Raw genomic sequence first — 27,390 nt, forward strand, 5'->3', positions numbered from 1 at the left:
CTGCAACAACATAAAAAAGCACATTAAACCTAATTTATACAAATTGTGAAGCTACACATGCCGAAACGGCAAATGTAAATAAAGAAAATATGAACTTTTCTGAAGGATTCATAAATATTTCCAATTATTCAGTTGTTATAAATGATTAAATCAACAAATCATAAATAAAAAATAATTAACTTGTAAATTTAATGATGTCGCCTAAAAAATATTCTGTGTATCACAACCAAAAAGTGCCATTTTGCCCTCGCCTATTGCCTCGGCCATTAAAATAAGCTCGGCCAAAAAAGAAACACTTTTTGGCCTTGGTACACTAATAACTATTTTAAATCTTCTTTTTCGCTGCAAATTTCGTGCACTTAAAACTGTTTAAAAGTAACTATTTACGTAACACGTTGGAGGAAGTAATCTTTTCAAATTTGATTGCCATAACTCTATAAAGTTCCAGAATTATAATTTTATTATCATGTTTTTTTTTTAAATCTGTCTTTTTGCTCCATAATAAAAACAGTTACACTAATAAATGAATTAAAAATAGTTATATTGATAAAAATTTTCAATGTCTCGCGACAGCATTCCAAGAATATTCGATTTGCAATATTCTAAATATGAAGGCAGTAAAAACCATTTCCATATTTTTTCTCCGATACTTCGCATATGTCGTTCTAAATTCTGCCCCCCTTTCTATATATTATTTATCATTTGAAAAATGTTGCGACACACGTTTCCTTCCTCCATTCTTCTTTGTCTCCATTTATGCATTGCTACCGTGCTCATTATATTTGTTACGTCAATAATTTCCTGTCGCATTACTTGTCTCCGAGTTATGACTCAATGTTTGGTCCCAAATAAATCTCCAATCAATAAAGAGACAATTCCCTCGCTCAAACTTGTTTCATTAAGACTAAACGGCCGAAATATTAACTAGAAAATTTAAACAAAACCACAATGATGCAAAGCAATTTCCAAAGTTTCGTGTTTAAAACTTGTAGGTATATATAAATCACGTATAAAATATTTACGGAAATTGAATTGCTTTTGTAACATGCAAGCGAAGATAATTACGAGAAAAGTCCATCAGTCCGGAATGAAAACGGTCTTTTTAATAATTTTTTTGTTAATCTAGCGATGGCGGATGAAAGAAAACGACAACGGACCGAGTCTATGATTAAACTCGCCAACCAAAAGAAGGAATCCAAACTGTGGTATGAAGAAGCAAATAGCCACATTAAAGTTGGGAACTTGTCTAAAGCCATCTTTTCGTATAATAAGGTAAGTTTGCGCATCCGGAACTGCATAATATTGCTTTAAAAGCATGACACTGCGATTTCTTCTACGAAAAGTTTCACTGATTAAATGGGGGTTCAAGGTGCTTCATTGTTATTTCAAACGATTTCGGGATTTTTACCTAGTTTGGCCCATAAAACACCGACTTTATCTCTCCTTTTAAAAACTCAAGAAACTCGATTCTAAATTTTTAATTATATGCACCGTGTGAGCCCAACTATTTACTTCAAGAGTTGAAATTTAGAGTGCTTTTAGCTGTATTCACCGACTGAATTATTTCTGAATCGATAAATTAGGCTGCAATTGAGAATTCCAGTAACTGAGTAAATAGCAATAATGTATCGAGCAAAACGATATCTCGAAGGATTAAATTTAGACGTGGATTACATGCAACAACTGAACTTGCTTGATTAGCTAAGCAACTTTCAATCAAAATTCAACGGTTATTCCGGGTTTAATCAAATTGGGACAGAGAAATGGATGCGAGCGCCGTTTTAATATTGTTATTGCAGCCATTGACGAGGAAGGGAAAAACGAGAAAACTTTGCCACGTTTTAGTTAATTAAATTACATATCAACGATGAAGGATTGGAAGGTTGCTAAAAGGATGAGGTCGAATTTGAATAGACCGAAGATTTTCTATTTTTGGTTACACCTAAAAATAAAAATTTCTTAAATTTATCTGCTTTATTGTATAATTTTGTAATTTATCTCTAATAAAAAAGCCACTGGTAGTACACTTCTCAAATTCAATCACCACGACCAATAAAACAGATAACTAGTAACCTCTTAAAATTACATTGATATAGGATCAACACTATTCTCGTGTAAAAAATATAAAATATTTTCAGAATTTTTAAATTTTAAATATACAGGGTGTTTTTGAAATACACTACCAAACAAAACACGGTAATTGGTGAAGATAAATAACTACAATCAATTGACAAAAAACGTACATAAAAGTCTTTTCGTTTTCGAGACAAAATAAATCGAATATTTGGTAAAAATTTTTAGTTCGCTACTGGATTAAAGAATATAATCTTGACTATTTAGCAACAATCCAACGTTTGTTCTTTTAGGTGGATATTTTCATCAGTGGTGTTCCAAGTAGGTGGTAAAAGTGTTTTCTTTTTTATCATTAAAAAATAGTCATTTCGATTTCTTAAGGCTCCCAAAGATCATGTTTAATTTTTAGTAGTGTATTTCATAAACAGCCTGTACGTAAATTTATAAAATTTGTTTTTTTTTTGCTTTAGTATTTTGAATTTTGATTCAGTTAACAAATAGGATAAAAGTAGTGAGCTACATCCTATAGTAAAAACTCTATTTCCTTAGCTCTATAATTTTTATTTTGGTGCAGTCAAGAATCGAGTTAAAATTAGTGATCGCTTAAAATTTCATACCGTAGAAATTTTGCAATTTAGAGGTTTTAGAAGACAATATAAAATTTGTTTTTTTTTATAAACAAAAATTTTAAAAATTTGTCTCTTTGGCTTTATATTTTTGAATTTTGGTTTTTAGTGTTAACAAATGGGTCAAAACTAGTAATATTTGAAAATTTCATGGCTGTACAATAGAAGTTTTCCAAATTAGAAGTCTTAAAAGAAAATACATACTGTTTTTTTTTTGTTTATTATAAAAATAAAAAATTATAAAATTCGTCTCCTTGGATCTACAGGGTGTTTTTGAAATGCATGGACAAATTTTTTTGTGCTATTCCAGAAGGAGTATGAAGTATGAAAAACCAATTTTTAGGTCAAAAACTGACAAGGTAAAATTAACCCCAATCCACGAACTTTCTACACCACTGGCAAAAAACGCACCTGGAATGGCTTGTTTCCTGCAACCAGCAACTTGAGTTTCTCAACTTTTAAAATCAGTGGCGCACAAGCAAATTTATTGAAATTTTTGTGTCATTTTAACTCGAAAACAACAAAACTTTTACTGAAACTTTTTTCTCTTAATAGGCTCAAATTGTGTCAAGGCATTACTACACGCTTTTTGTAGATGCATTTCAAAAACACCCTGTATATTGTTGAATTTTGGTGCACAAACGGGTCAAAATTAGTAACGTCCTAAAATTTCATGGCCGTACCGATATGCATTTCCAGTTTAGAGATCCTAGAAGAAAATACCGAAATTTTTGGGTTTATCATAAAATTAATAATATTTGAATTCCATTTTTTTTATCTATATTTTTAAATTTTGGAACTGTTAACAAACGGGTCAAAATTTTATGTTCTAAAATTTTATGGCCGTACAGTAAAAATTTGTCAAGTTAGAGGTTCTAGAAGAAAACATTTAAATTTTTTGGTTTCTTATAAAATAAAGATTAAAAAAAATGTGTTTTTTTGAAATTTGGTACATTTAACAAACGGGTTATTAGTAATTCCTAAAGCTGGCCGTATCCCAAAAATTTTTCAAGTTAAAGGTCTTTAAAAAAAATACTGAAATTTTTTAGTATATTATAAAAAAAATTCTAAAATTCGTTTTCTCGGATTTATATTTTTGAATTTTAGAACAGGGTGCTCTAGAACTCGCGCCCCAGAAAGCAAATTTTCTAAGTTAGAAGTTCTAGAAAAAATATTTTGGTTTATTACACACATAAAAATAAAAATTTCTAAAATTTGTCTTTTTGCCTCTATATTTTTTAATTTTGGTACAACGAACGAGTAAAGATTAGTGACCTACCTATATTTCATTTCTATAGTGTCAAAATTGTCAGAGACAGGCGTTAGAAAAAGTTCTGAAATGTTTTGGTACTTTTTAAAATTAAAAGAATTTAAAAATTTGTGTTTTTGCTCTGTGATTTTGTAATTTGGTACAATTAATAATCAGACTACAAGAAAAATCTTCTTTAAATGGACCTAATTGCTATGGCGCTAACACTAAAACAAATGAAGAATAGCCAGAATTAAAGTGCTTTCAAACGCTTTCAAATTTTGAACAAACGCCGAATTTCCGATTTTCAATTTAATTTCTTCCCTCTTCAAACCGATCACCAAAACCCGCCGATAAGCCAGCCAATTACTCCACCCTTAAAAAGGGGAGGTGTCGCCGAAGAGTGCGATATTGGGTGCCATGGTTAAAATTGATCACACCTGAGTATCCATAGAAACCAACGCCAAGAGTGTCGATTTTCGCAACCCGAATCCGATTATTAGTGCTAATTCCCAATAAATCCACTCAATATTCACCAAACTGTGGTAATTATATCGCACCCGCTTTTACCAATTAACATGGCCGAGGAAGTGCAATCAATTGCAAGAATGGAGGCGGAACTCCTCCAGAGTTTCGTGGGGATAACAGTCGATCCGAGTAAACAAGCAGAAACCCAACCCGAAGAGCCTGACAAAGCTGACGAGGAAGAAAAGAAGAAACCTGAGGACGCAATGTCCCCCGAACAAGTCAACGAAGAGGTAAAAAAGAAGAAGAAGAGGAAGAGGCGCAGTGGGAGGAAAAACGAGGAGTTGTACTGCGACAAAGACAGGGCGGCGGCGGTCAACATGGGATCGAAAGATATAAAACAGAGTTTGAAGTTGAAGAGGAAGGAGGACCGGACGAAGAATTTGCAGATACCCGAGGAGGCTGAGCCGGGAACGTTTCTAGCGCTGGGGCACTACGAGATGTGCCGCGGGGATCTTCAGATCGCTGTTAACTTTATTTCAAAGGTTCTAAAAGTCGACGCACTTTCTTAATTATGTACCAAGTTGTTTATGACCATTTTTTTTCCAGGCTCTGGAGCTGAACCCCGCCGAGAAAAGCGCTCTCGTCGCCCGCAGTAAGTGTTACATTCTTCTGGGACAACCTGAGAAGGCCCTCGAAGACGCGGAAACGGCCCTCAACATCGACAAAGCATACCTCCGGGCAATCTACCAGAAAGCTGAGGCTCTGTACTACCTCGGCGACTTTGAACACAGTCTTATGTACTATCATAGAGGACTTCACATCAGGCCAGATCACGAAGACTTTAAATTGGGAGTTCATAAAGCGCAGAAGGCTATCGAGAACGCGATTGGGGCCCCGAACGTCTTTTCCAACCTCCTAACACCTAAACCTTCGTCGAGTCGCACGGAGAAATCTAAAGTGAGCAGTAGCGAATCTGGGAAGAGTAGTCAGACTCGGGGCTCCCGGAGCAAGTCCGGGAGGAAGAGTCGCTTGTTGAGGGAGCTGGGACCTGATAAGGAGTACCTGGATAACCTAATGAAGAACCCCAATCTTAAGTGTAAATTCAAAGAAGACGACTCGGGAGTGGTGAAGACCATCGAGGAGACCGTCGACTATTTAAACGCACGGCAGGAGTTTTGGAGACAGCAATTACCCGCGCATTTAAAATGATAACAAAGTAGAGCAAATTTAACATTATCGGCAGTAATTACTAGATAAGAGTTATCAGAGTTTCTTTAAATTTGTACATGCAGGACTTGTGATGTTAATAAAGATTACACATAAACTCAACAGTGACATTAAAATTTATGACTTTTCGGTACCTTGAAGACGCTCGAAAATATTGTCATATTTTGCTACTATTGAATAACCTTAACGCTGAGATTAATTTACATAGAGATAAAAACAATTCCTGTTTGTCGTAGAGTTTATTGCTTTCAACAATGTCATTAGAAATCACAAACAGCACGTGCGCATAAAAACGAAGAGAAACGCGATGAAGAAGATATAACAAATGGAAGATTACTCAAGTGCAATGAGATAATTAAAGCGAGCATAGGACCGTGTTTGAGGTAATTTCGAAACGTTTCAAACCAAATATTAGACAGTGTGGTAATGCACAAATACGCACAAATTGTTCAACGCTCCACTGCGATTTATGTAAAAGTGCACTTTAATTTCACTTCACCGAAAGTTGTGCAAAATTCTGAAGACTGTAGCGACTTTGCTTCAGGTGCTCCATAAATTAAACGTGCTAAAACCAATAACTTCAAACGAGATTTTATGATAATGAACTTTTCCCTGTCGACAAAAAAAGTAAAAGTTATGTTATTATAAAAGACATAACTTCGATAAAAAGAAGTGTAATTTAATTTGAACCAGTTCTAGAATAAATTAAACTAGAACGAGTGATTACTAGAATTCATTTTATTGCATTTTAAATTTATGGAGGCCTTAGATGGAGATCGAGAGAAATGCAGCACAATGGAAAGTGTTACGAAATTCGGCGCCAGCTTATCAGGGAATAATGCAGAAAATAATCAATAAGTTTGGTTTTGGGACTGCAAATAAATTTATCTTATCTGAAGATTAAGCTTTATTTGTAGAGATTACTCAAAAAGTGGCTGATTCGAAGAAATGGCGGAGGAGAAGTTAAAAACAGAACGAAGAACAAGAAGAACTTTATCTTATTTTCTTTCGTTGTTTTTGTTCCTCATGATATTATCTTCATCTTCTTTAGTTTATTCATACTCGTTCTTTTTGGTGTCGAATCGCTACGACTTTTTAGATTCTCTGAATTCTGTACATTTTCCCAAACCTAAAGAAAAACCTCAACTTGGACCACCCTGTATATAAAAAAAACATCTAAGAAAATTGCAAAAATTCTCGAAAATTCCTTAAAAAAAATGTGTTTTTACGATTCTTTTTTTCGACCCTTTTTCTGTTTCAATTGCTTCTAATGACGCATTTCTCCAGCGTATTTAAATTCTTGCCTTCGTGGTTTCGCCTCTGTTTGTCGATTTTTCCACACGATTCTCCCAATTTTGAGCAGACCAAAATCACAAATAATGCTTTCCAACATTCGGGAACTATCCCAATTTCCCTCTGCTTCCTCGAAATTCCCAATTCCATCGAAATTTCCGTGTTAAGGAGCGCATATCGCTCCACTACTCAACGCTCGAAGGTAGTAGATATTCCACTAACTTCAGTCGTCTATCGTTCGTTGCTCGAGCTACACCAGTTAAAAACCTCGTCAGTCGCGCACTCCATTTCATTTCAGTGCGATGTTGGTGCAAACTGAGACCGATACCGGACCCCCGGAGCGACCCTCCGGAGTCTTGGATTCTCCTATATTGGCAAGAGTGGAAAGGGTCTTGTTGAGGCACGAAGAAGGGCACGAAAGGGATAGGAGGCACTTCCAAAGGCCGGAATACACGCAGGTAGGAAACATACAGAGTGTATCGTTATCGTGATCGGACTCCTGACGTTTATTTATTTTTGATTAACTCTCATCAAACAAGGAAGGTCAAGTTATTTCAAGCTCTGCCACTGCATTGATAATGTTAACGAATTGGGTGCGAAAACAACCACATGTTAAGGAAAAAAACGATAAAGCGACACATGCTGTGACATTCCGGAGGCGTTTTTGCGCGAATTGTGTCTGGAGATGGGAAAACCGCGACTCAAAAATTTCGTACCTTTCTCACTTTCTTATCCAGAAAAGTCGCTCGAGAGAAAGCACGATAATTACATCGCGTAACTGGGCTGTGCTTAAAATTCGTATTTCGTCGTGCCCTGTGAATTTGTTTAAATAGTGACGTCCCAAGTAAATTGCCGTTTAAAAGAGAATGTCGGTGACGGAGTCATTTGCATGGAAGTCCAAACAGGTCGAGAGTGACATTAATATTTCAGTAGCCATTAGGGCGAAAACACCCCTTTTTCCGTCCCTGTCGTACAAACAGAAACTTTGGAATAGTGATAAGGTGTTTGCAGTTGATTGATGGTAAGAAAATTTTCTTCTGACTCACTAACTCTTTTTGATTAGATCACCAAACTATTAAAGTAAATAATTGTTTCCGAGTTTATCACGAATTACAACAATATCAAAGCTGGTTTTATTAATAGATTTGTGCGATTACACATCTAAGTGGTATTTTTAATGAAGGAAATTACAGGAAATATACTCGCGTTAAGCGTACGACTAATCGATACTTTTCACTGTAAATTTTTTAGTGGAAGTTACGTCACAATGCAAGTTATGTGAAATGCTTTAAAAATTATGCGAAGTAAGGCGAGCACAATTTTGTGAATGAAGCGTTTTAGAAGTGAAGAATCATCATAATGAGTTTGAGCTATTTAGTGGGGTGATTTGAAAGAAAAACCTGAAATTTCGTGGCACAGGTCCAAATTTGTGGGTTTTTACATGATTTTATCTGGTTTTAGATTCCGAATTTTTATGATGTCAAGATAAGTAATCTGTTCCTGGAAGTTTAATAGTATATTACGCAACGTGTGGGGTAAGAAGCCAATTACGCACGAGGGGAAAAATTGTGCGCGAGGCGAAGCCGAGCGCTATAATTCCACGAGAGCGTAATTGGCCTTACCCCCGAGTTGCGTACTATACTTTTTCTACGACTTGCTTTCCCGCAGCCGTGAAATTTTTTTCGATTATTTTTGATAAATTACAACTAAAGTTGAATTTTACATGATTTTTATTAAGACATTGTTAATTCAAACATTATTATAAGGAACAACTCAACAAGAACAAAGAACCATTTTCACAAATTATGAACAATTTCACAATGTTTTTCAACTCCTGTTATAGTAAACTATGAATTACTTGAATCCATCCGATTGTCTCATCAAGTATCCCCGTAATTTCTCGTAATTTGCAATAGTAACGACGTGTTTGAAGGTTAACGTAGTCTCAACATTGAATAAAAAGCCCATAGGGACGAAGCAGGTTTGAAATCTTGTTTTAACTTGCCAAAATACGCTAGTAAAACACTCTTGGAGAAGGACTGCACTCCGCCGCCCGCACGTCAGGTCATGAACTTGCTATACACCGACTCAAACCGCTCTTTTAACATTTTCGACATAAGATCATCAGTTGCACTAACTGCTTGTGCCGCAATTTTGGGGGTGTAGCTTGCAGTTCACACTCGGAGTCACTGATCATGATGAAACACACCAATACAAATTGCAAATGTCAATTTTGACAAATTTTTATGACATCCACAGCAACTGCTATTCCTCTGCACTATTATGTAATTATATATATTACCCACTGGTCATTACGTTGCAGTGTGTGTAACCATGGATTTACTTTGAAAGACAACCGTTTGTAATTTGTAGATTACTATAACAGGAGTAGAAAAATATCATTACTGATTTCACTCCTTTTTTGGCTTCTTAGATTCTCGAATTCAAGGAATAAAAATCTGTCAAAAACTAGGCTTGTAGGAAAATGAGAAATTGTACAAAAATGAAAATTCTAAAATTCTGAGAAACTTTTGATATTGAGGAAAACGAGACAACCCAAAAACCGTCAAGCACGTTTCATTAGAAATCGAGAACGAATGTAGGAATCTAAGGCCTTCAAAAACTGCAATCCCACAATCTGCAACTTTAAAACCTTGACTGCAAAACACCGTAAATCTAAGAACAATACGAATCCAGCACGCTTCAACAATTCCTCGTTTTTTCTTCAACATCTTTGAGTCAGTGCCACTGATTAGCACAATTAAACTGTTAAAATCGAGCAGAATTCGCGTTGCACAGACTACATTTTGTCGAAACATGAAACATTCTCCGCGAATCTCTCCTTTATGACATAAGCACGAAATGATTCATCAGCGTTTTAACACCAATCAACTCATTTAACACTGTGATCTTGTCATTATTAAAATTAGAGTTCCGTTGACCCACCCGGAGAAGAGACTAGACAACAATGATGAATAATGACAGCGCTTTCTTTTTCACATTAAAGTTAGTAACTTCTCAACCGTTGATTTGCATGTTTTCAATTGCAGACGACAATGTGTGTTTAGCCTTGGTGATGGGCAATTAGCTGTCATGAATGAAAATGTTAGAAAAAAGACAAAATGCAACTCTCTGCGGGAATTTTAACCAAGCGGTGCCGTATTTCTTTCTTATTCTTATTACCCAACACGATGAGATAACGTGGAGACTATCTGAAAAATCTTACAAGTCAACAGTGAGGTGAAGACAGGCGGTGGGGAATTTCAGGCACGTCTCTGCTAATCGCATTAAGAATTTCCCATATTTTAGGTATTGAGGCGAATTCTAATGAGAGCTTTGTCTTGACGGTTGAGAAAAGTCGATGGTCAGTCGGTGCATGTTCGATAAAAACTCTTTGTCCGATAGCTGGTAATTAAACAGTCCCTGAACACACTTCCGAAACAATCAATGCTTATTAATACGCTTAATTGTTTTAAATAACAGTCGGCTCTTATTAGAAAGCAGTAATAACATGTTGAAATATCAAGTTTACAATTAAATGATAACGTTTTCCGGTCATGTAAATCTTAAAAAACCACAACAAACAAGACACTGATTAGTTTAATCTCAGACACACGTGTGCGTTTTTTCATCGAACTTTATCGCTCAAAAAACCAACCAGTGTCAAAATTCGCGTGAATTATTATGATAATGATAACCTAGAATTATCAGATGTCGTTATCTTCAACCGTGTCATAATAAAAAACATTGCATGCGAACACAATCAGCAGCTAACTTATTATTAATGCATCGAGAGAAATTTGCTACCTCGAGTTGTACGTTTTATTTCATCGTTATCCATGACTTGCATTCCCATTTATAGGCATCTACTTTTGCTCGCCAAAACTCGCAAATAGAAATTGGTTCGTGTCAAAGTCGGAGCAAAAAATTATAGTGTTTACGCGGCAATTTTCTGTGAAATCCGGATCGAGTTATTTAATTAAATTTGAAGTAATTGCGAAAATTGGAGTTGATTGAGTAATGGGGAAAAGCACGTAGAGGTGCTCCGATCGATCAAATATTCAATTCTTTGTTCAAAGAGGCGGAAATCAAATCTGAAGGTGAAAATGCGTTATTCCAATTTTCAGCTTTCTACACACTCGACTTGATAAATTAGCGTTTTGGCGTGCAAACGTCAAAAGTTTTGAGATGGAAAAGCGGCATAAAATAGGATCTTATTTTGTTAGATTGAGAGGTGGGAATTTTTGACCTTAAATATTAATGAAAATTTTAAATTAAGTTTTAAAAGATCCGGTGTCTATTACACAATTTTTTAAATCGTTTTACCACAAAATAAGAGAATGAAATTATACAATGTCTCCGGATTGAGTTCACAAGAGGGAAAAAAAGTTTATTTTCCATTTTACAAAAAAATGACAAAGGAATAACATTTTTTGCTTATTTCAAAACAGATAAATCTGCAATTAAAATTTCAAAATTATGAGTTTGTACTCTTAAAATTAATTTTTTCATTATTTTTATTTATTAAATTTTGTAATCGTATTTAAATAATAGCAGGCTGTGGGTTCACAATATCAAATAGTGCTTTAAAGATTAAAGAAAAATTTACCCAATAATGTGTAAGCATTAAAAAATTCGAAAAAAAATGCAATTGCATCCTTAACAATAATTGAGAAAATTCGAAACAGTCTTAAAGAATTACGAGTTTGAATTGAACTATGTGCTAAAACAGGTAATGGGTCAATCAAATAGTGGAAATTGGTTTGAGTTAAGGAACAAATTTCATTCCTTTGACATTTTTTGCTAAATTAAAAATAAAAAAATTCTTAGTTATTTTTTGTTTTTTCGATTTTAAGAACACAGCTTGATAATATTAAAGTTTTAATTAAAGATTTATTTATTTTAAATTAAGCAAAAAATATTATTCCTTTGTAATTTTTTTGTTAAATGAAAAATAACGTTTTTTTCCTTCTTGTGAACTCAATCCGGGGACATACTGTATATTATCCAAAAAATAAAAGATCTAGAAAATTTTAACGACGTGAAAGAGGTTCGGGACACTTAAAGAAACCTAAAGAACGTGAAAATTTTCGCAAATCTGCGGCATAAATCCAAAGAACCAAAATCGATCGTTCACCAAAACCACTTTCACGGTACCAATTTTCGGACAATGGAATTCCAATCGCCATTACTCACATGTCTTTTTAACACAGCCGAACTTCCTGTTATGACTGATTATTATGTAAGACACGATAAAGTTTACAAACTACTGATTGAGTATCGAACGACAATTACTCAAAATGACGCAACTCTACGAAAGTGGTCAAAGAAAATCCCCCAAAGTTTCTAAATTTAGCCCCATTTATTTTATCTCGGATGTGTCATCATTGTGACTGTCGTGGGGGTGTCAGATATTACCATCTAAACAATAAGCAACGCGCGTAGGCGGTGCCAATCATCATTTTACGATTTACGCAGGAAATCGTTGCGATTTTTAAACGGTGTCGTATTGATTGGCATTCTGCGTTTGCATCGTCTTTCCGCTACAGGATGACACATACTGCATCTTGTAATTAGCATTGGTGATGGCGTCATAATAAACGATATTTATTGAGAGTGAGCAATTGTGGTGTTGCTCATAATGAGATTTCGCAACACATCCTTCCGGTTTCCTCGGGATTTGGTAATTTTGCAAGGCCGAGGCGGTCGTTTGATCTCAAGAATCGAAGCGGGTCAAATTGTTGTATGACTTCGGATTAAGATATTTGTGTCACGTTTTACGTAAACTTATCACAAAGGACTGATTACTTTCTTCCGCATTAAGTGGCTCGTCGGCGGCTAACGTAACGAAATTAGAGAAAGCGAACTAAGATACCCCTAAAATACGTCATTTGTTTAACCAATTGATAACCATAAACTAGGTCGAGCCAATATAATAAACTATAATTGTGTCACCTGCGAGTTTTCAGTTCTAATTGCAACAAAATCATTCCACCTGTTGTACTTTCTCTGATAATTATCACTGTTGCAGTGCAACAAAGTAATGATGGAGATTAGTTTTATGTAAAAATCAAAGTCCTACTTTTGTCGGTTTTGGAACAATACCCATCAAGAATTTTATTTACTTTCTACGCGAATTTAAGAAAGTTATCATTTTTATTACTGTCTGAAATTACTGATACTAGAATTTTTCTCGTTGCATTACCATATTTATTGCATCCAAGCGCATAAATGCACTCTATTTATCAGCTGGATGTAAGAATAGTGTCCTATTTCCTTTTTCCGTATCTATAAATTTGCATACTTCATGCGAGTTTTGCCTATTATGAATTCTATCCTTCCATCTCTCTATTCTTGCGACATCCTCCTCGGACACGCTCATCTCTCATGTAGCAATTAAGTTTCCAACAATTATTAACAACGCCGCACTTTTAAAAATAGATAAAAATGGTAAGTCAGAAGCCAGAACTTCCTTCCTCGCTATCACACTTGATAACGAACAAAAAGCGGCTTTCTGTTTATTATTGTTTATCTTTCCATGTAAAACTGGAGGTACGAAATATGTAAACTAGGGGAAACCTTATTACAAGAATGTATCCATTTCCAAATTGCAGTCTGGATCATCTAAATTCCAGACTGAAAAAGGAGGAATTCGCATTTATATGAATGCAGTCTGCATTCTTCACGTTTCGAACTGTTTTAATAAATCTCTAAAAGCAATAGCTTGTAGTGGTGGGTATTTTTACATTGCATTTTCGGACAATGACCGAATAAAAGGGAAAATGGGGTTGACGCGAGCTAGCAAAAGAAAGGCCTGATTTCTTGAAAGCTTATTTTTAGTTATTGTAAATTGCATTGTAACCTACTTCCTTGGCAGATCAATAATGGTGCAATTCCAGTTGTAATGATCTACTTTTCTTAGGTCTCCAAATTCTGGAAAAATTGAGATGTTATGGATCGATTGACTGGGAAATCAAAGAGGAAAAAATGAGAGTATTGGAATTTCTAATGTGAAAGTTCTAATTTACACCCCGAAAACCTTGAGATATTTAAAATTAAAAAGATTTAAAACTTGAGAACCTGAAATTATTCTTACATTTTCAAGGAATGAAGATAAAAAAAATGCGAATGAGTGAATCAACAAAAGAAAACCAAAAAAACTCAACACGTGTCGCCTCTGTATATTTTGAACAAACATAAATTTACGTATCTCCTGCCTATCGCTGGGAGCTCAATAAATACGATAAAACTTTGAGCTGAGCCTTATATTTATTCTTTGGCGATTATTTACCTTTCGCATATTTCCATCCATAAATAAGAGCAAGAAAGTTTTTCCTCTCCATTTGAGGACGATTTATACTAAATGCAAACTGAAAATAGTGGCGTTTCAAATTAATCCCTCGTTTCTCTCAATATAAAAGTCACATCATAACTAATTTCGCAGTTTAAGCGGATGCAAATCGGTCGAAGTCTTCCGGGACAACGACCGCAAGCATTTTTATCTCGCACCACAAGATAACTACTTTTGGTATGTAAAATCCAATAGAATTCTGCGAACGCTGTATTGACGTTTTTCGCTCCGTTTTGGTGGTAATACTGTTTATTAATGTTTTCCCCGAGTCGGTTCCCTGGGGCATCTTAAGCATCTTAATAAATACTAGACGAGTTTTCATGAGGTTCTTTTTTGCAGTCTCTTCTTTCGAATTTTGGAAAGGAGTCGACTGCCACGATCAAACGAGGCCTTCTCTGGCAACAACGAAAGAAGCTCTTCAGTAGATGGAAAGAACGCTATTTTATATTGACGAGGGATTACTTGTATTGTTTTCAAAGGGCCTCTGGGGCTGATAAAATATCAGAAATGGGGCAGTTTCTCTTCAAAGTCAAGTTGGTTGACATTGAACGAGTGGAATGGGAGAATAAGAAGACTTACAGTATTGTCGCGTTGGTTTTGGGAAGAGACGGGAAAATCTACTTGAGGACTCCAGAAGGATTGGAAGACTGGTTCGAATTAATAGAAGAATGCACACATTTGAGTAAGGAAAAGAGGAAAGCGATGAGGCACTCACACGACGGGAAGAATAGGGATAATAATAACGTCACAGGATCGCTAGGGGAGTGGATGTTGCCTCACCACAAACTGCGTAAGTTTTTTATTTGTTTTGGTGGAACTAATCAATATTATCTAAATATCAAACAAAATAATCCTTGAAATTCCAAACTTGGGTGTCACAATATTTGCCAACGATCGTTAAAGCTGTCTCAATTTTCGAGCCTTGACATTGTATTTATTTATTGGGGCATTAGGGAACCCATAACCAATTTTATCTCTCAAAACTTCATATCCTCATATATTCACTTTATTGCAGCGTTGAGGCAATTACCAATAGACACAGTGAAACAGGACACAGTAAGAAGACGCGATTGGGTCCCTAGTGACAGGGATTGGGAGCATCCTACTCTCGATAACAGACTATCTCGTAAGTAAAATGAAAATTGTTGCAGAAGAATTTTTACGCTCACTGTTATTATTACATTAATTGTGTTTGTCCTCTTTATGTCTCTACTAACATTTCTGCACTTAACAAACTGCTTTTTTTCAAGGCAAAAACTATGAGAACAAAAAACACAAAGCAAAGAGTTGGAGATACCAGCCGTTTTCGTTTAGAAAAAAAAAGAGTAAGTGATTTTGGTTTTTTGCAGCTGGGGCTCTAGCTTGCTGTGCTGTACTGTTCTATTCGTTTCGCTTCCAATACTAAGAGTTTTTGAGAACATAATAATGCAAATTTTTTTGAAGAAAAAAATTTAGGACTTCTAAACTGATGATCTACGGAACTGACGAACAAAACTTGACGAACGAAAAATTTAAAAGCCACATTTCTTTAGACTTGTTATTTTATCTCTTAGATAAGCAAAATATGCAATTTATTTGCAAGCTATGAGACATCTAAAAAAACAGTTAGCAAACATGCATTTCTCATAAAACCCGCTCTTTAGTCAACTATATTTGCACACCGAACTACCGAAATCGCGATGAATCAGTGTCTGAGATCACTTTGTGACACACTTCAACTCACCGACGACAAAAAGAGTAAATTTAGCCTTTTCAGAAGCCTGTCTATAAATCCAGCTTGGATTTTTCTTTGTTCTAATCTCAAGATTTCTACTAATGTACACTTTCTACGCTAAACTGTCGCGCTCCGCATTTTGAAAATTAACGTAAAATGTCAGTGTTGCTCCGTGTGAAAGCAATTAGAACCTTGTCACCGCAGCCAAATAAAGGTCATACTTTCCCTTACTGTACCTCCATGATGTAATTACTACAACCGCTTCAAGTACAACAGGTGTTACAGTTATGGCAACGTTTTAATTTAAGCTGTTTACACAAGTTAAGACGTTTTTTCCATAATCCTGAAATGTTAGTTACACAGTAAGATAAATTTATTCGTATTTAATTAGTAGATGGAGATAAGACTGTTGTTTTATTACGGTCAGCTAGATAAAAATAAAGCTTAGAACATTGCACATAACTGTTCACTTTGCAGTTTCTACCGGGAATTATCTCTAATGCTAGTTCCACACTTCATGAACTCTGCAAATGATACTTTTTAACGTCGCAACTGACGTTAACGAGCGTTTCTAAAAACTCGCTTTTCTTTCAGTTTTAACTGACATCGACATTAACACCTACGACGATAGCACCCTTGAAGCCCCATCGATAAAGTCATACCGGATGAACCAAGACGTTTTGTGCATTCAACCCCCTTCGCTCAGAGGGATGGGAATGGGCTCCTTCCGTTCAACTAGGGAAACTTCCAATTTCAAACGGAACGTCCCCAATGTTCAAGACATCCAGTTTATGAAATTTAGAGGTAAATTTAAAGACACACGTAGTCAAAACTAATTTGGTTCTTTCAGAGCGTTCATATAGTGACATTCAAAGAGACGACAGAAGAGTGTGGCGAGGTGGTCCTAATGATAATCGCAGATATCATTAGTTGAGATGGACTAGTCATTTAGATATTAACTGCTGCAGTTATCGAATCATTTATAAGACATGTATTTATTTTTCGTTATTTTTGTATGTTTATCAATTTATAGGCGTTTTACCTGTGTGTGGTAGGCGCTTGTTGTAAGGACCAAAGAGTCTCTCATTTGTTCATGCTAACAGTTACAAGTACCTATTTATTGAAGTTATATTAGGCTGTTTAGAGACAATCGATTAGGAGTTAATGTTGCGTTGGAAAACTAACTGTAAGACTAAACGTTTCAATAAAAGGCAATTATTTATAAAGAGTTTTGTCTTCTTGGAAAGATCTCAATACAAAAGTCTTTACAGAGCCGAAAACTTCCAAAGACCACAAGAAATCTTGAGCCTTTGAAGAGTTTGGGGAGGAAGATCTAAGAGCCAAAAGGATTTAAAGAATATAATGAGTGAGAGCTAAAAACTGAGGAATTGAAGACAAAAACTTGTCATCGCTCTCCAAAAGGTCAGCCTTGACACTGCCCGGTTTATTTTTCCACGTTTTACACTCCAAATAATCTTGTAATTCAACTCGGAATCTATTTTTTTTGTAAACCAATTTAGAAGATAAACACTGTCATGATAATGATCCGCCCGACCAAGCGCATCCTGTCGTTAAAAATTTATTAGTTTCCTTTTTATTGGGTCTATTTCAATGAGCTGCACTGTTTTAGCCAGTTCCTTGTATAAATCCAACCAAGAGCGATAAAAACAAAGCGCTTGGAGTCGAAAACAATGAAGAAATATCCAATTCTTTTTCCTCATCAAAATCAAGTCCAAACAAGTCATAACAAACCAATGGCCCGTTATGAGTCTCTTCCACCCAAAAATCAAGTCTACATGCAAATATTCCGATGAAATGGATAGTGACGCGTTGCTGGTTGCCTAGCAACATTGTTGTCAAGCACAGGAGCGCATGGAGATTAGAACTCTGCCAATACAATTCCTCTTGCACTTCTTTATCAATATCGCAATTTTACCATGTTTAACCAAAGACAGTGAACATTTCCACGAAATAACGAAAGCAAAGTTCTAACTTTCAAGTAGCATGTTAAGAGTCTGCAGTGACAACGTCGCCGTTGCAAGAATTCCCTTTTTTCGTCATGGGTAGATCCACCGAATGGAGTCTTTCAACTCTAATTATGGCTACTTTGGTGAGGGCGAAGACAACAGGACGGAACAAAGGTAAGAACGAACTTAAAACGATTTGAAAGAGGAAGAGTGTGAAAGTGTAATGAATGGAAATTTAAATTAAGCGCGCTTCACCCTCTGGCGGTGGTGACATGAAATTACGCGAGTTTGAAATTCAAATTGAGACAAATTGTGCGCAAAAACTGCACGACAGTTTTTTGGAGTTTGCAGATACTTTTGGGGGGTCATAACTAATTAAGGATCTTACCTTTGATGGTGTTTTCGGGGTAGTGGCACTCAAATCACTAAAACTTGTAAAAACGCAGTTTAGAGGTGTTTAACTTAGTGACGATACCACACTTCAGCTCTGTTGCGAAAAACACATCGAAAATTCGAAAAGGCACTCGCGGAAGAGAATGACGCATTTGGGGATTTTCGACAACCAACCTTGAAACCGAAAAGTTCCTATTTGACTTGGGTTCGAATTTTAAGAAAAATCCCTTATAATTAATTTTGAGACGTTTTTTTTCTTTGAATCATTTTTTATTGCCGGGCGCCTGCTGCAAGAAGGTGGCGCCTTCCGCGGCGCTCCCTCGACTTTCCTTTGCGCGTTTGCTTGAAAACCCGTGTAGAGAGCACCACCTCTCCCATGTGAGGTTGCCGGTTCCCGAAATGATTTTTTTTCTCCCGTGGGAATTTCTTTAATTTCTCTCCCAATTTGTGGGTTTGGTTGGATGAAGTTTAATTTCTAATATTGGTAAAATTGTAAATGAATTCAGGCTGACAGGTGCATGTCAATGTTTTGTCCATAACCTTGAATCCAGCCAATGGGAGTCCGCGCCGCGTTACACTAGCCAATGAAATTCGTCAGAGAGCCAGGGTCAACAAATCCTTGTGAAATAGCCGAGTTTTGTGTCGGCCATGTTGAAAACAACCTTTTCTTCGACGTGTGCTATTTTTTGGTATTTTTCACGTGTTTTGGTGCAATAAAGGCTAATAACGTTCGTTCAAGTGTTGTGACGTGGTTTTGAGTCGGTGGTTTGTGCAGTGCGAAAGTCCCGATGGAACCTTTGCAAGGCAATATACGGTGTTTTCATGTAACGAGACCTTGAATAGTGTTTGGCTTCCAAGCAAACTTTTTAGTTTTGGATAGAGTTCAGTATGATTTTTAAGGAAACAGGTAATTTCTTTTTGTTATTTTGAAGGGTTTTTGCCAAAACTGGACGAATTGCGAAATTTGCAATGTTGCGAACTGTATTGCAAAATTTAGGTTAGGAACTCTTAGACAGCAGGTAAATAATATGCTTGCAGTGCATAATTGTTTTCCTGCGTTTCACTCTTCTCATGACAAGTGTCATGTTATTTTTATATTGGTAATGGTGTACTTTATTTGTTTATTGATTCGTGATAAGCACACATTTTTGTTCCCACCCTGTCTGCTTTTTTGGTGTTGCTGATACTGCCAGACAAATGCAAATTTGCACAAGAAACCCCCATATTTTCTGACAGTCCCAAAAATGGTACTAAAGTGGTACAAAAATCACAGGCCATTGGTGCAGCAGTACTAATTTTACCTTCAAAACACTGCACAGCTGCTTTTTTACTTCACAATTCGTGACAGTTGACATTTCATCAAGCTGTCATGGGGTTGGTACCCTTACAATGGTACAAAATACCAAAGGCAACCAAATTTTGGTGACAGCAGTCATGTGCACTCTGACTTCATTAAAACCATTACATAACACTTTGATATTTAAGGTTATTATGTTTTAAGTGGTGTTAATACATAAATTAATGTGTAATAAATAATGAGGAAAATTAATTATAAAAAGGAACGTTTATTTTATTAATTAATTAGATACAATATTACCACAGTTGTGGTTAATTAAATATTGCATTTAAATTGAAATTAATTGCAATTTTTAGTTATAATACAACAAATTAGTAGCATGTCTAGGAATGTTTCGAAAAACGGCGGTAAGTGGGCCGTGCATTTTTTTCGTGGTGGTTGCAGTGTTTGTCGAGCTGTCATAGGAGAGATTCGTTATCATGACGAATGGCTATTGTAATATTTAACTTCCAAGTTTATTTATTCTTCTTTGACTTGAAGTCTTATAGAGTGTGCCATAATATGAACTTCTGTAGTTCTTTTGGTTACGAGCATCTGCTTTGACAGTTATTTTTATTATAACAAGGTTGGCATTTCTATCTGGCACGAAGTGGAATATTGACATGTCACACCGGCGATCGTTTTTTATACCCTAAAACCTCAACTATATTGAAACTTCCCAATGCAGAAATTATCTATTTCTTACGCTTTCTTGCAGAGTGAGTCGAAATTAAAGTTGTCATTTGGAAATTTTGGCATTATAATTGTCAAATGTCCATTTGGTTTCCAATCTCACCAACTGTTTAGGGTGATTTGGTGTCGCCAGCTATAGTTAACACTTACTAATAATTTTTATGTTTTGTGAATGGATATTACAGTCGGTGTAGGTTGCAAGTGTCTACTTTGACAGTAGTTTTTTTATTTAAGGTTGGAATCTTGATGAATTAATTTTGAAAATTTTAAGATAACATAGTTTGGTATCATAGTTCCCCCAGAATGTGACATTTGTCAATTTTGACATAAAAATTGCTGTGCATTAATGTTACGTAAATTAATTAGTGCAAGTCCTTAAACATGTTCCAAGTGTAGTGACATTTTCCTTAGTTGCGATTGCTGTTTAAAAAAGGTTACACAAATCTAACTGCGACGTATTACAATGACGGAACTTAGACGATCGTCTTTTGTACCCCAAAACAACACTGCCATTGCAACATTTGCAACAGGAACGAATTACACGATGAAAATTTTAAAAATTGTGACTTTGGGTGGACATTTGCAACCTAAACCAATTGTACATAACATCGTCAATGCAACATTATGCAAGAGGAGCTAATTACACGGTGAAAATTTAATAATTTGCAACTTGCGGTAACAATCTGAAAATTTGGAACCTCAAAACTTTAAAATTTAGATCTGAGAGCATGAAAACATGTAAAAAATTGTTATTATATTTGAGAACTTAAATCAATCAAAAATTTGGGTGTTAATTCGTTTGAAAAATATTAAATAAAAATTTGCTTGTTAGAATTCACTTTTAAAAAAATAATCGATGAGGATATATGATTTAGATATCCCTAAATATATTTAAAATTAGCTCTGACAATCAAGTTTACACTCTGAGAACGTTGGATCTGAAAATTCAATTTGCAGATTTTGAGATATTTTTATGCTATTGGTTATTTGTTAATCTGAAGTTCAAATTTAATTTTTAGGTCCTATCTTGAAAATAAAAATTGAACTCAAACATCTGAAAAATCTGTAAATTTGTTTTAAAGTTAGATGACAATTCTGGCCGTTGTAAGTAAAAAGCACTCTCGCACAAAATCGCATAAACACGCAAGAAAAAGCATTGGCAACAATTCAAATTGATGATTATTACAGAAAATCGCATTAGTTCTTAAAAGAACACTTACCGATGGAAATGGTGCAGATCGCTGTCTTTGCGAACCGATTTGCAGATTAAACGCTCAATTTAATCTCCCAAAATTAATTAAACACGGAGTTAAATGTTCCCGGCCACTGCTGAAGATCGACTGATCAAACAAAGGCCGATTTTTTAGCGTGTCATGTAATTATTCTTATCAGACGTTTTTGCAAGTCTGATCATGAACATCGTCCGAGTTACCTCCTAATTACACCTACATTTGAATGTTTTATGAACTGTAACAAGAAAAGTTTTATCAATTTTTCTGGGTCTGTGAAGAATGTCTGGTTAATTCGACCGTCTAGTTCGGCCAATTTGGGAACACCTGGTCTGTGGATCTGTCTTAATGATGGCTCAGAAGTACCGTTTTTTGGTGTAGCACACAATTATTAGTCATTTTATAATTTTCAAACTCGCATCTCTGCATTACCGCCCAAGGCTGGGAAAGTCTCCTAATGTCACCATAACTTGTTTACCCATTTAGACACATCTTGTAATTTTTGGAGTTAGTAAGCTGAAGGCGCCCCAGCAGTAATTGTACCACGCGACCATGGAGCCCACACAGGTCAGATCATCCTGGTGTGCCCATATCTGTCTCACTTAATCTTAATATACTTTAGAAACAGGTGAAATTCTCAACGCTTGAATAATTCAGTGCTGTAACGCCGTTAACGGAGGCTGTGACGTCGCGACGCCTTTCTGCGAATACCACGAGGCGCATTTTATGACGGTCCTAACCTATCCCATGGTCTATTGTGTCTGTTGTTTGATGAGGCCATCACACTCGATTTATGACCTCCCATAACGACATGAGCAATTTTAATTGCATTTTTCATTGGTTTCACCATTAATCCGCCGCGAACTCGAACGTTTGTTGTTTTATTTGTTGTTGGACTCTGGCGGTTATTTTCAGAACGAACAGATGTATCAAATTAGCTATGTATTTGAAGGACGAGGGAGGTTTCAAAGTAACAAGCGATCTAGGGGGAAGGCGCCTGAGAGTACCCAGTTCCGGTTATCCGCGTTGTTTGTTCCCGTGGCGGTGAATTTGTGGTTTTCCCGTCTTTACATCGCCATGGAGATCGGTCCCTGACAACCGCCTTGTACTCTTCGGAATATAAGCTCTAAATTGCTTGTGCCATTTGCAAGCAATAAGAAAATTAAAAATGTCATTCTCGTCGACGTTCGCGACGTCAGATGTTTATGGTTCGGATATTAGAACGAGGACAATCGTCAATTTTATGAGGGGCGGTTTCATCTCGACGTGTTCTTGAAACAAAGTTATTTACTTTTGATGTAAAAGTAAATTAAAGACTTTCTTTAACAAAAAGCTCGCAATACTGGCAAATTTTGCTTGAGAACTATTCGGGCTTTTCACGGTCATTACTAGAATTTCATGTCCAGACAACAAAGCCGCTCTACGAAAGTATTTGATATGGTCACAGTCTGATTACATACCATCCACGAAGATAGTTGTCATTTACCATAAACAAAAAATAAATTGCAGTTGGAGTTACGTCATCCCATCGAATAAAACCCATCGTGGAAAATCGATCTGTTAATTTCATCTTGCGCACGAAATATCTAATAATGGTCTAGGAGATTACAATGCAAATTCTGTAGAGGTTGGGAGTGATCGCTTTGGTTAAGCTAATTTAGAACGGACCTGCTTTTAAATCAAATATTGTCTTATGTCATCCTTAAATTTAGGGATTTTGAGGTTTTTAGATTCTTTTATACAGGCTGGCTCAGAACTCATGACCCAGAGAGCAAGGGAAGGTGCCGACATTAACCCTTTAACTGTTGTAAACATATATATATGTTTTGCCATTTATCTCAGAAAATACAAATGATAAGAATCGAATAAATAGATTCACATTTACATGACACTTTCGGTTATACCGGAAATGGCCGTCAACTTGCTTATTTTAAATAGAACACCCTATATTTTATTGCATTTTTGAATTCTATATGTAAATTGAAGATGACTTTCTATATTCCGTGTTCTACCTAAATTGAATCATTCCTGAATAATCTCGATTTAAAAAAAATAATTAAATTTGCATTACAAAAAAATACATATTTCCATAAAAATTTTTGAGAATTTTTTATTTCCCTTAGACCACCAAATTTGTTTATAAAAGATCCGCATAAAATTGAATTGTTACCATTTCAAAGTATGCTTAAAAAAATTGGAAAGAAAAGAGTAAAAACACTTCTTTTTTCCGTATTTTTAGTAGGAAATAAGTGTTCAATAGATTAGTTAATTAATTAATAATTATTGTACGTTTTTTCCAAATAACGTGGCAATTTTGAAATATACAGGGTGTCTTCATAAAGGCCGGCCTTAAAAAAGCATAAAAACGTGGTTTTTGTTCTTATATCAGTTTCACTTCTTAAGATAGAAGCAGCTGTAACAAACAGATAAATACCTTTTTATTAGGAAATTCAGTAAACTTTAAAGAACGCTGTAACCATAATAATGAAGTTTTAAAGCATTTGCAACGAATGCAACCAATTTTAATAATCAAAACGTCATTACTATTGGGTATTGAAAGTGTTAAATTTGAAAAAAAAGTTTTGTGTACTACATGGCAACACCGTATAATTACATCTTTGTTAAAAACATATGAAACTACGAAAACTGCAAAATAGCCAATGAAATTGACTTTTGTTAGGTTTTCATTTACTTGTTTGCATACATTCACATGGTAGAATTTTCTGCAAAAGAGTTTTGTGCAATGTAGCTCGTGCTTGGGAAGTGCGATGGAAATCATGAATCATTTATTAATTCGTTATTAAAAAAATGCAAGTTATTAAGTAACAAAATTCATTAAAATCAACCTTTATAGGTACACAGGTACTAACAGTGTTGCCAAATTAGCTCAGTAATAATACTCAATATCTTAAGAAATATGCTATTTACAAAAACAATTTTTTCAACAATACTTTATATTTTTAACTTTCTAAAGATGGTGGTGGAGAGTTTATTCGCGACTTACGATACACCCTGTATATTATATCGTAGTTATCTCGGAAAAATCAAGATATTTCTGAAATGGTTCAATTTAAGTACAGAACATTATACATAAAATAACCCTAACTTGGATGTCGAATCTGAAAATGCAATAATATATGGGGTGTTTTATTTAAAATAAGCAAGTTGACTACTTCCGATCTAACCGGAAGTGTCACGAATATGTGAATATTGTCTTTCGATTTGTCTTATTCGCTTATTTTTGTTCCCAAAATTTTAAATTTTCATCTTTTGTAGTTTATGAGAAAAATGTCAAAACGTATATATACGTTTACAATAGTTAAAGGGTTAATACAGATTCAAAACCAAAATTGTCTAACTTTCATAGTATTCGAACAAGAACGAAAAACTGGAGGCCAATTTCGAAAGCTTTTAACTCCATTATCTTTTGCCTTAAACAATTTTCGTTTCTAAATTTTGGTTTTGAATAGCTTGTTTTCTCTGGAACACGAGTTCTGGGACATTCTGTATATATAAATTGTCAGGTTCTTCACCTTTAAAATGTAGATGTTTTATTTAAGCTTCAATTTCGATGTTTTGCAAGTTTTTCAAGTTCTAAAATTTTTGCAGCTTGCAATTCTGTTTTTTTGAATTTCTTAGGTTCTTGTTAGTTTCAAAATTCACAGGTTTTTATGTTGAAAATTGTTTAATTTATTAAATTAGGATATTTTGAAAACTCTTTGAAAAAAAATTTGAAATCTGTCTTTCAAGTTCTGAAATTTTTATGCTTTTTTCTTTTTAGTCTTTTAGCTTGTCAAACTCTCGGATTCCTAGATTTCTCAAATTTTATAGGTTTTTTTTATATCTATTGAAAATTTTCTAAATTTCTAAGCCACTGTAAATTCTCTGAAGTTCTTTGAATTGCTTACATTTCATGTTTGCCTAGGAGTTTTTACCTAAATTCTTTGAATTTTGTGTATTCCTTCTATGCATAATTTTCTTAATATTTTTGATTCTTTACATTTCTCTTGCATCTTTTCATCTGAGAAGCATCAGGTCTAAAAACATGTGAAAGTATCTGCGTAGTAGCACAAGACTCAAAATTTCCAGAAGATCAAGGCGCATTCAGGAAGACCTTGAGAAATCTAAGACCAATTTCCATTTTTCCTCCGTTATACCATGGTCAGATGCTATCTCCTCGAATCAATTTTCGTTATTGTACCGGTAGTAATCGATCACTGCAGTGTGAATAATAGTCTCACTAGCAGTGGCTACATAACTGTTTTACCATTACGTAAATGTAATCTTGTTTGTCAAAGTTGCGTGTGTTGCAATGTTCCTTTCTAATGTGACGCCTAATTCTGTTGCCGACTGAAAGCGCTAATTGACCCATCAAGGGAGGGATTGGCGAAAATTTCGCCGTCCGCCTGTGTGAAGCAAACTCGCCTCTCCCATATGCGGTTAGTACCATTTGTCCCATCAACTTTACGACCATGGTACTGTCGGAAGTGGCACATACTGGTCGCGTTGCGCGTGCCATATCGCGTGCTGTATGACGGGCTGCTGGACATCCGGCGTCCGTGGGGCTCCATCGGCCTTGTTCGGTCCTTCACCGGTTGTTACCCCGTCTGTTTCCAACACCGCAGCATGTCGCTGGTTTAAACGAAGCCTCTTAATTCTCAAGCTAATTTGGATTACACCGTTTCAGTCGATAAACGGCGAGGGAGGCGGAATTTCGACGTTTTAATGAAAGACAAGAGTTGTAACGGCACTTTCCTCTCGATTAAATGAGACGTCGATACCAAGGGTGCGTTCGTAATAGATTGGTAATGACGAGAACCATTGTGGAAAAACTCGGAGGAAAGTTGTTTGTGGCACGTGGCGAATTGATAACAGTAAATCGGTTTTGCAATCAAATGCTGTGCGAAATTATGATGGTTTTTATGCTGAATTGGACAATAAAACCGAGGACTAGTTCGAATTTGGCATTTTTTTTAACTTCGCCACCAGACGATCTGAAGATTTATTGCGATATGAATTCTGTGAATAATAAAAATTTACCAAATTACTTTAATTTCGCTTTTAATTGGTTCAAATGCAAGCAATAAAACATACTTATTCCGTCAACGGATCAATTTGACACGCTTCAGGACTTCCAAAGACCTTGGTATCCTATTCGATAGCATATGGTTCTTCAGGACTTTGTGGAATTAAAATGAACGTCGGATTTATTAATAATTCAAATCTCCATTGTAATTGGCGCAAGCAAACTCACGTTATTAGGGCTCATTTTACGCAGAATTTCAGCCAAAATCCAAAGCTGCAAAAATTTTGAAGCTCTGTAATTTTCGATTAAAATATTTACAACTAAATTCAATAACTCTGTGATTTTTCTGATTCTTGCAACAAATCAACAAGCAACAAACATTTTTTATTCTTTTACATTATCAATGAAATAGCAGGCTCTTATATTTTATATTTGAATGTAAAATTATTTTCTAGAACTTCTTGGCATCTCGTCTTTTATAATCCTGAAACGTCTTAGTCCTCTTGTTGAAATCCTGACCTGCAGCTCCAATTACTTTTCCCTGGCTTTGCTGAATCTCATGTCACGGAATCCAGCTCATTTCCTATCGTCAAAGGATGCACCACAAGATGTTAAATAAATCCCTTGCCTTAAAGTAAATAAAAATGTCCAGCCACAGGGGACAATCCAACCCGTTCGTGGGTGGTACCCTCCATAGTGAGAAACGCGATAGTCTATCACGGCTGATGTATGTACGACACTTTAC

The 27,390-nt window shown here is 35.5% G+C and overlaps 3 protein-coding genes across 5 annotated transcripts in view; all 3 read left to right on the forward strand.

The window, feature by feature from the left end:
• Nucleotides 1–4,191: 4,191 nt before the first annotated feature.
• LOC148175437 (outer dynein arm-docking complex subunit 4-like) lies at nt 4,192–5,705 on the forward strand. The gene is made up of 2 exons (XM_088036458.1): nt 4,192–4,958; nt 5,023–5,705. Exons 1-2 carry the CDS (start codon nt 4,527–4,529, stop codon nt 5,623–5,625), a joined length of 1,035 nt encoding a protein of 344 aa, XP_087892584.1. The 5' UTR covers nt 4,192–4,526; the 3' UTR covers nt 5,626–5,705.
• A 1,431-nt stretch (nt 5,706–7,136) lies between these two features.
• On the forward strand, nt 7,137–17,227 carry LOC148175438 (uncharacterized). Of its 2 annotated transcripts, XM_088036455.1 has the most exons (6): nt 7,137–7,394; nt 14,627–15,077; nt 15,303–15,413; nt 15,538–15,612; nt 16,596–16,805; nt 16,852–17,227. In XM_088036455.1, the coding sequence occupies exons 1-6, from the start codon at nt 7,239–7,241 to the stop codon at nt 16,929–16,931; spliced, it is 1,083 nt and encodes a 360-aa protein (XP_087892581.1). In that variant the 5' UTR covers nt 7,137–7,238; the 3' UTR covers nt 16,932–17,227. The 2 variants fall into 2 exon arrangements, with proteins under 2 accessions (XP_087892581.1, XP_087892582.1); XM_088036456.1 differs by lacking the exon at nt 15,538–15,612 and having other exon boundaries at nt 7,138–7,394.
• An 830-nt stretch (nt 17,228–18,057) lies between these two features.
• Nucleotides 18,058–27,390, forward strand: part of tai (basic helix-loop-helix family member taiman) — a 61,877-nt gene continuing 52,544 nt past the window's right edge. Inside the window, exon 1 of one of the 2 annotated variants that reach the window (XM_088036339.1) lies at nt 18,058–18,142. In XM_088036339.1, the coding sequence (XP_087892465.1) occupies nt 18,078–18,142 (65 nt within the window). In that variant the 5' untranslated portion in view covers nt 18,058–18,077. Of the gene's footprint in view, nt 18,143–18,985; nt 19,269–27,390 lie in introns of those variants that run through there. The other variant, XM_088036342.1, reaches the window with a different exon arrangement.

This window comes from Gnatocerus cornutus, chromosome 5 (genome assembly GCF_029298725.1).
Source record: "Gnatocerus cornutus isolate USDA-ARS CGAHR chromosome 5, icGnaCorn1.1, whole genome shotgun sequence".
Taxonomy (NCBI): Eukaryota; Metazoa; Arthropoda; class Insecta; order Coleoptera; family Tenebrionidae; genus Gnatocerus; species Gnatocerus cornutus.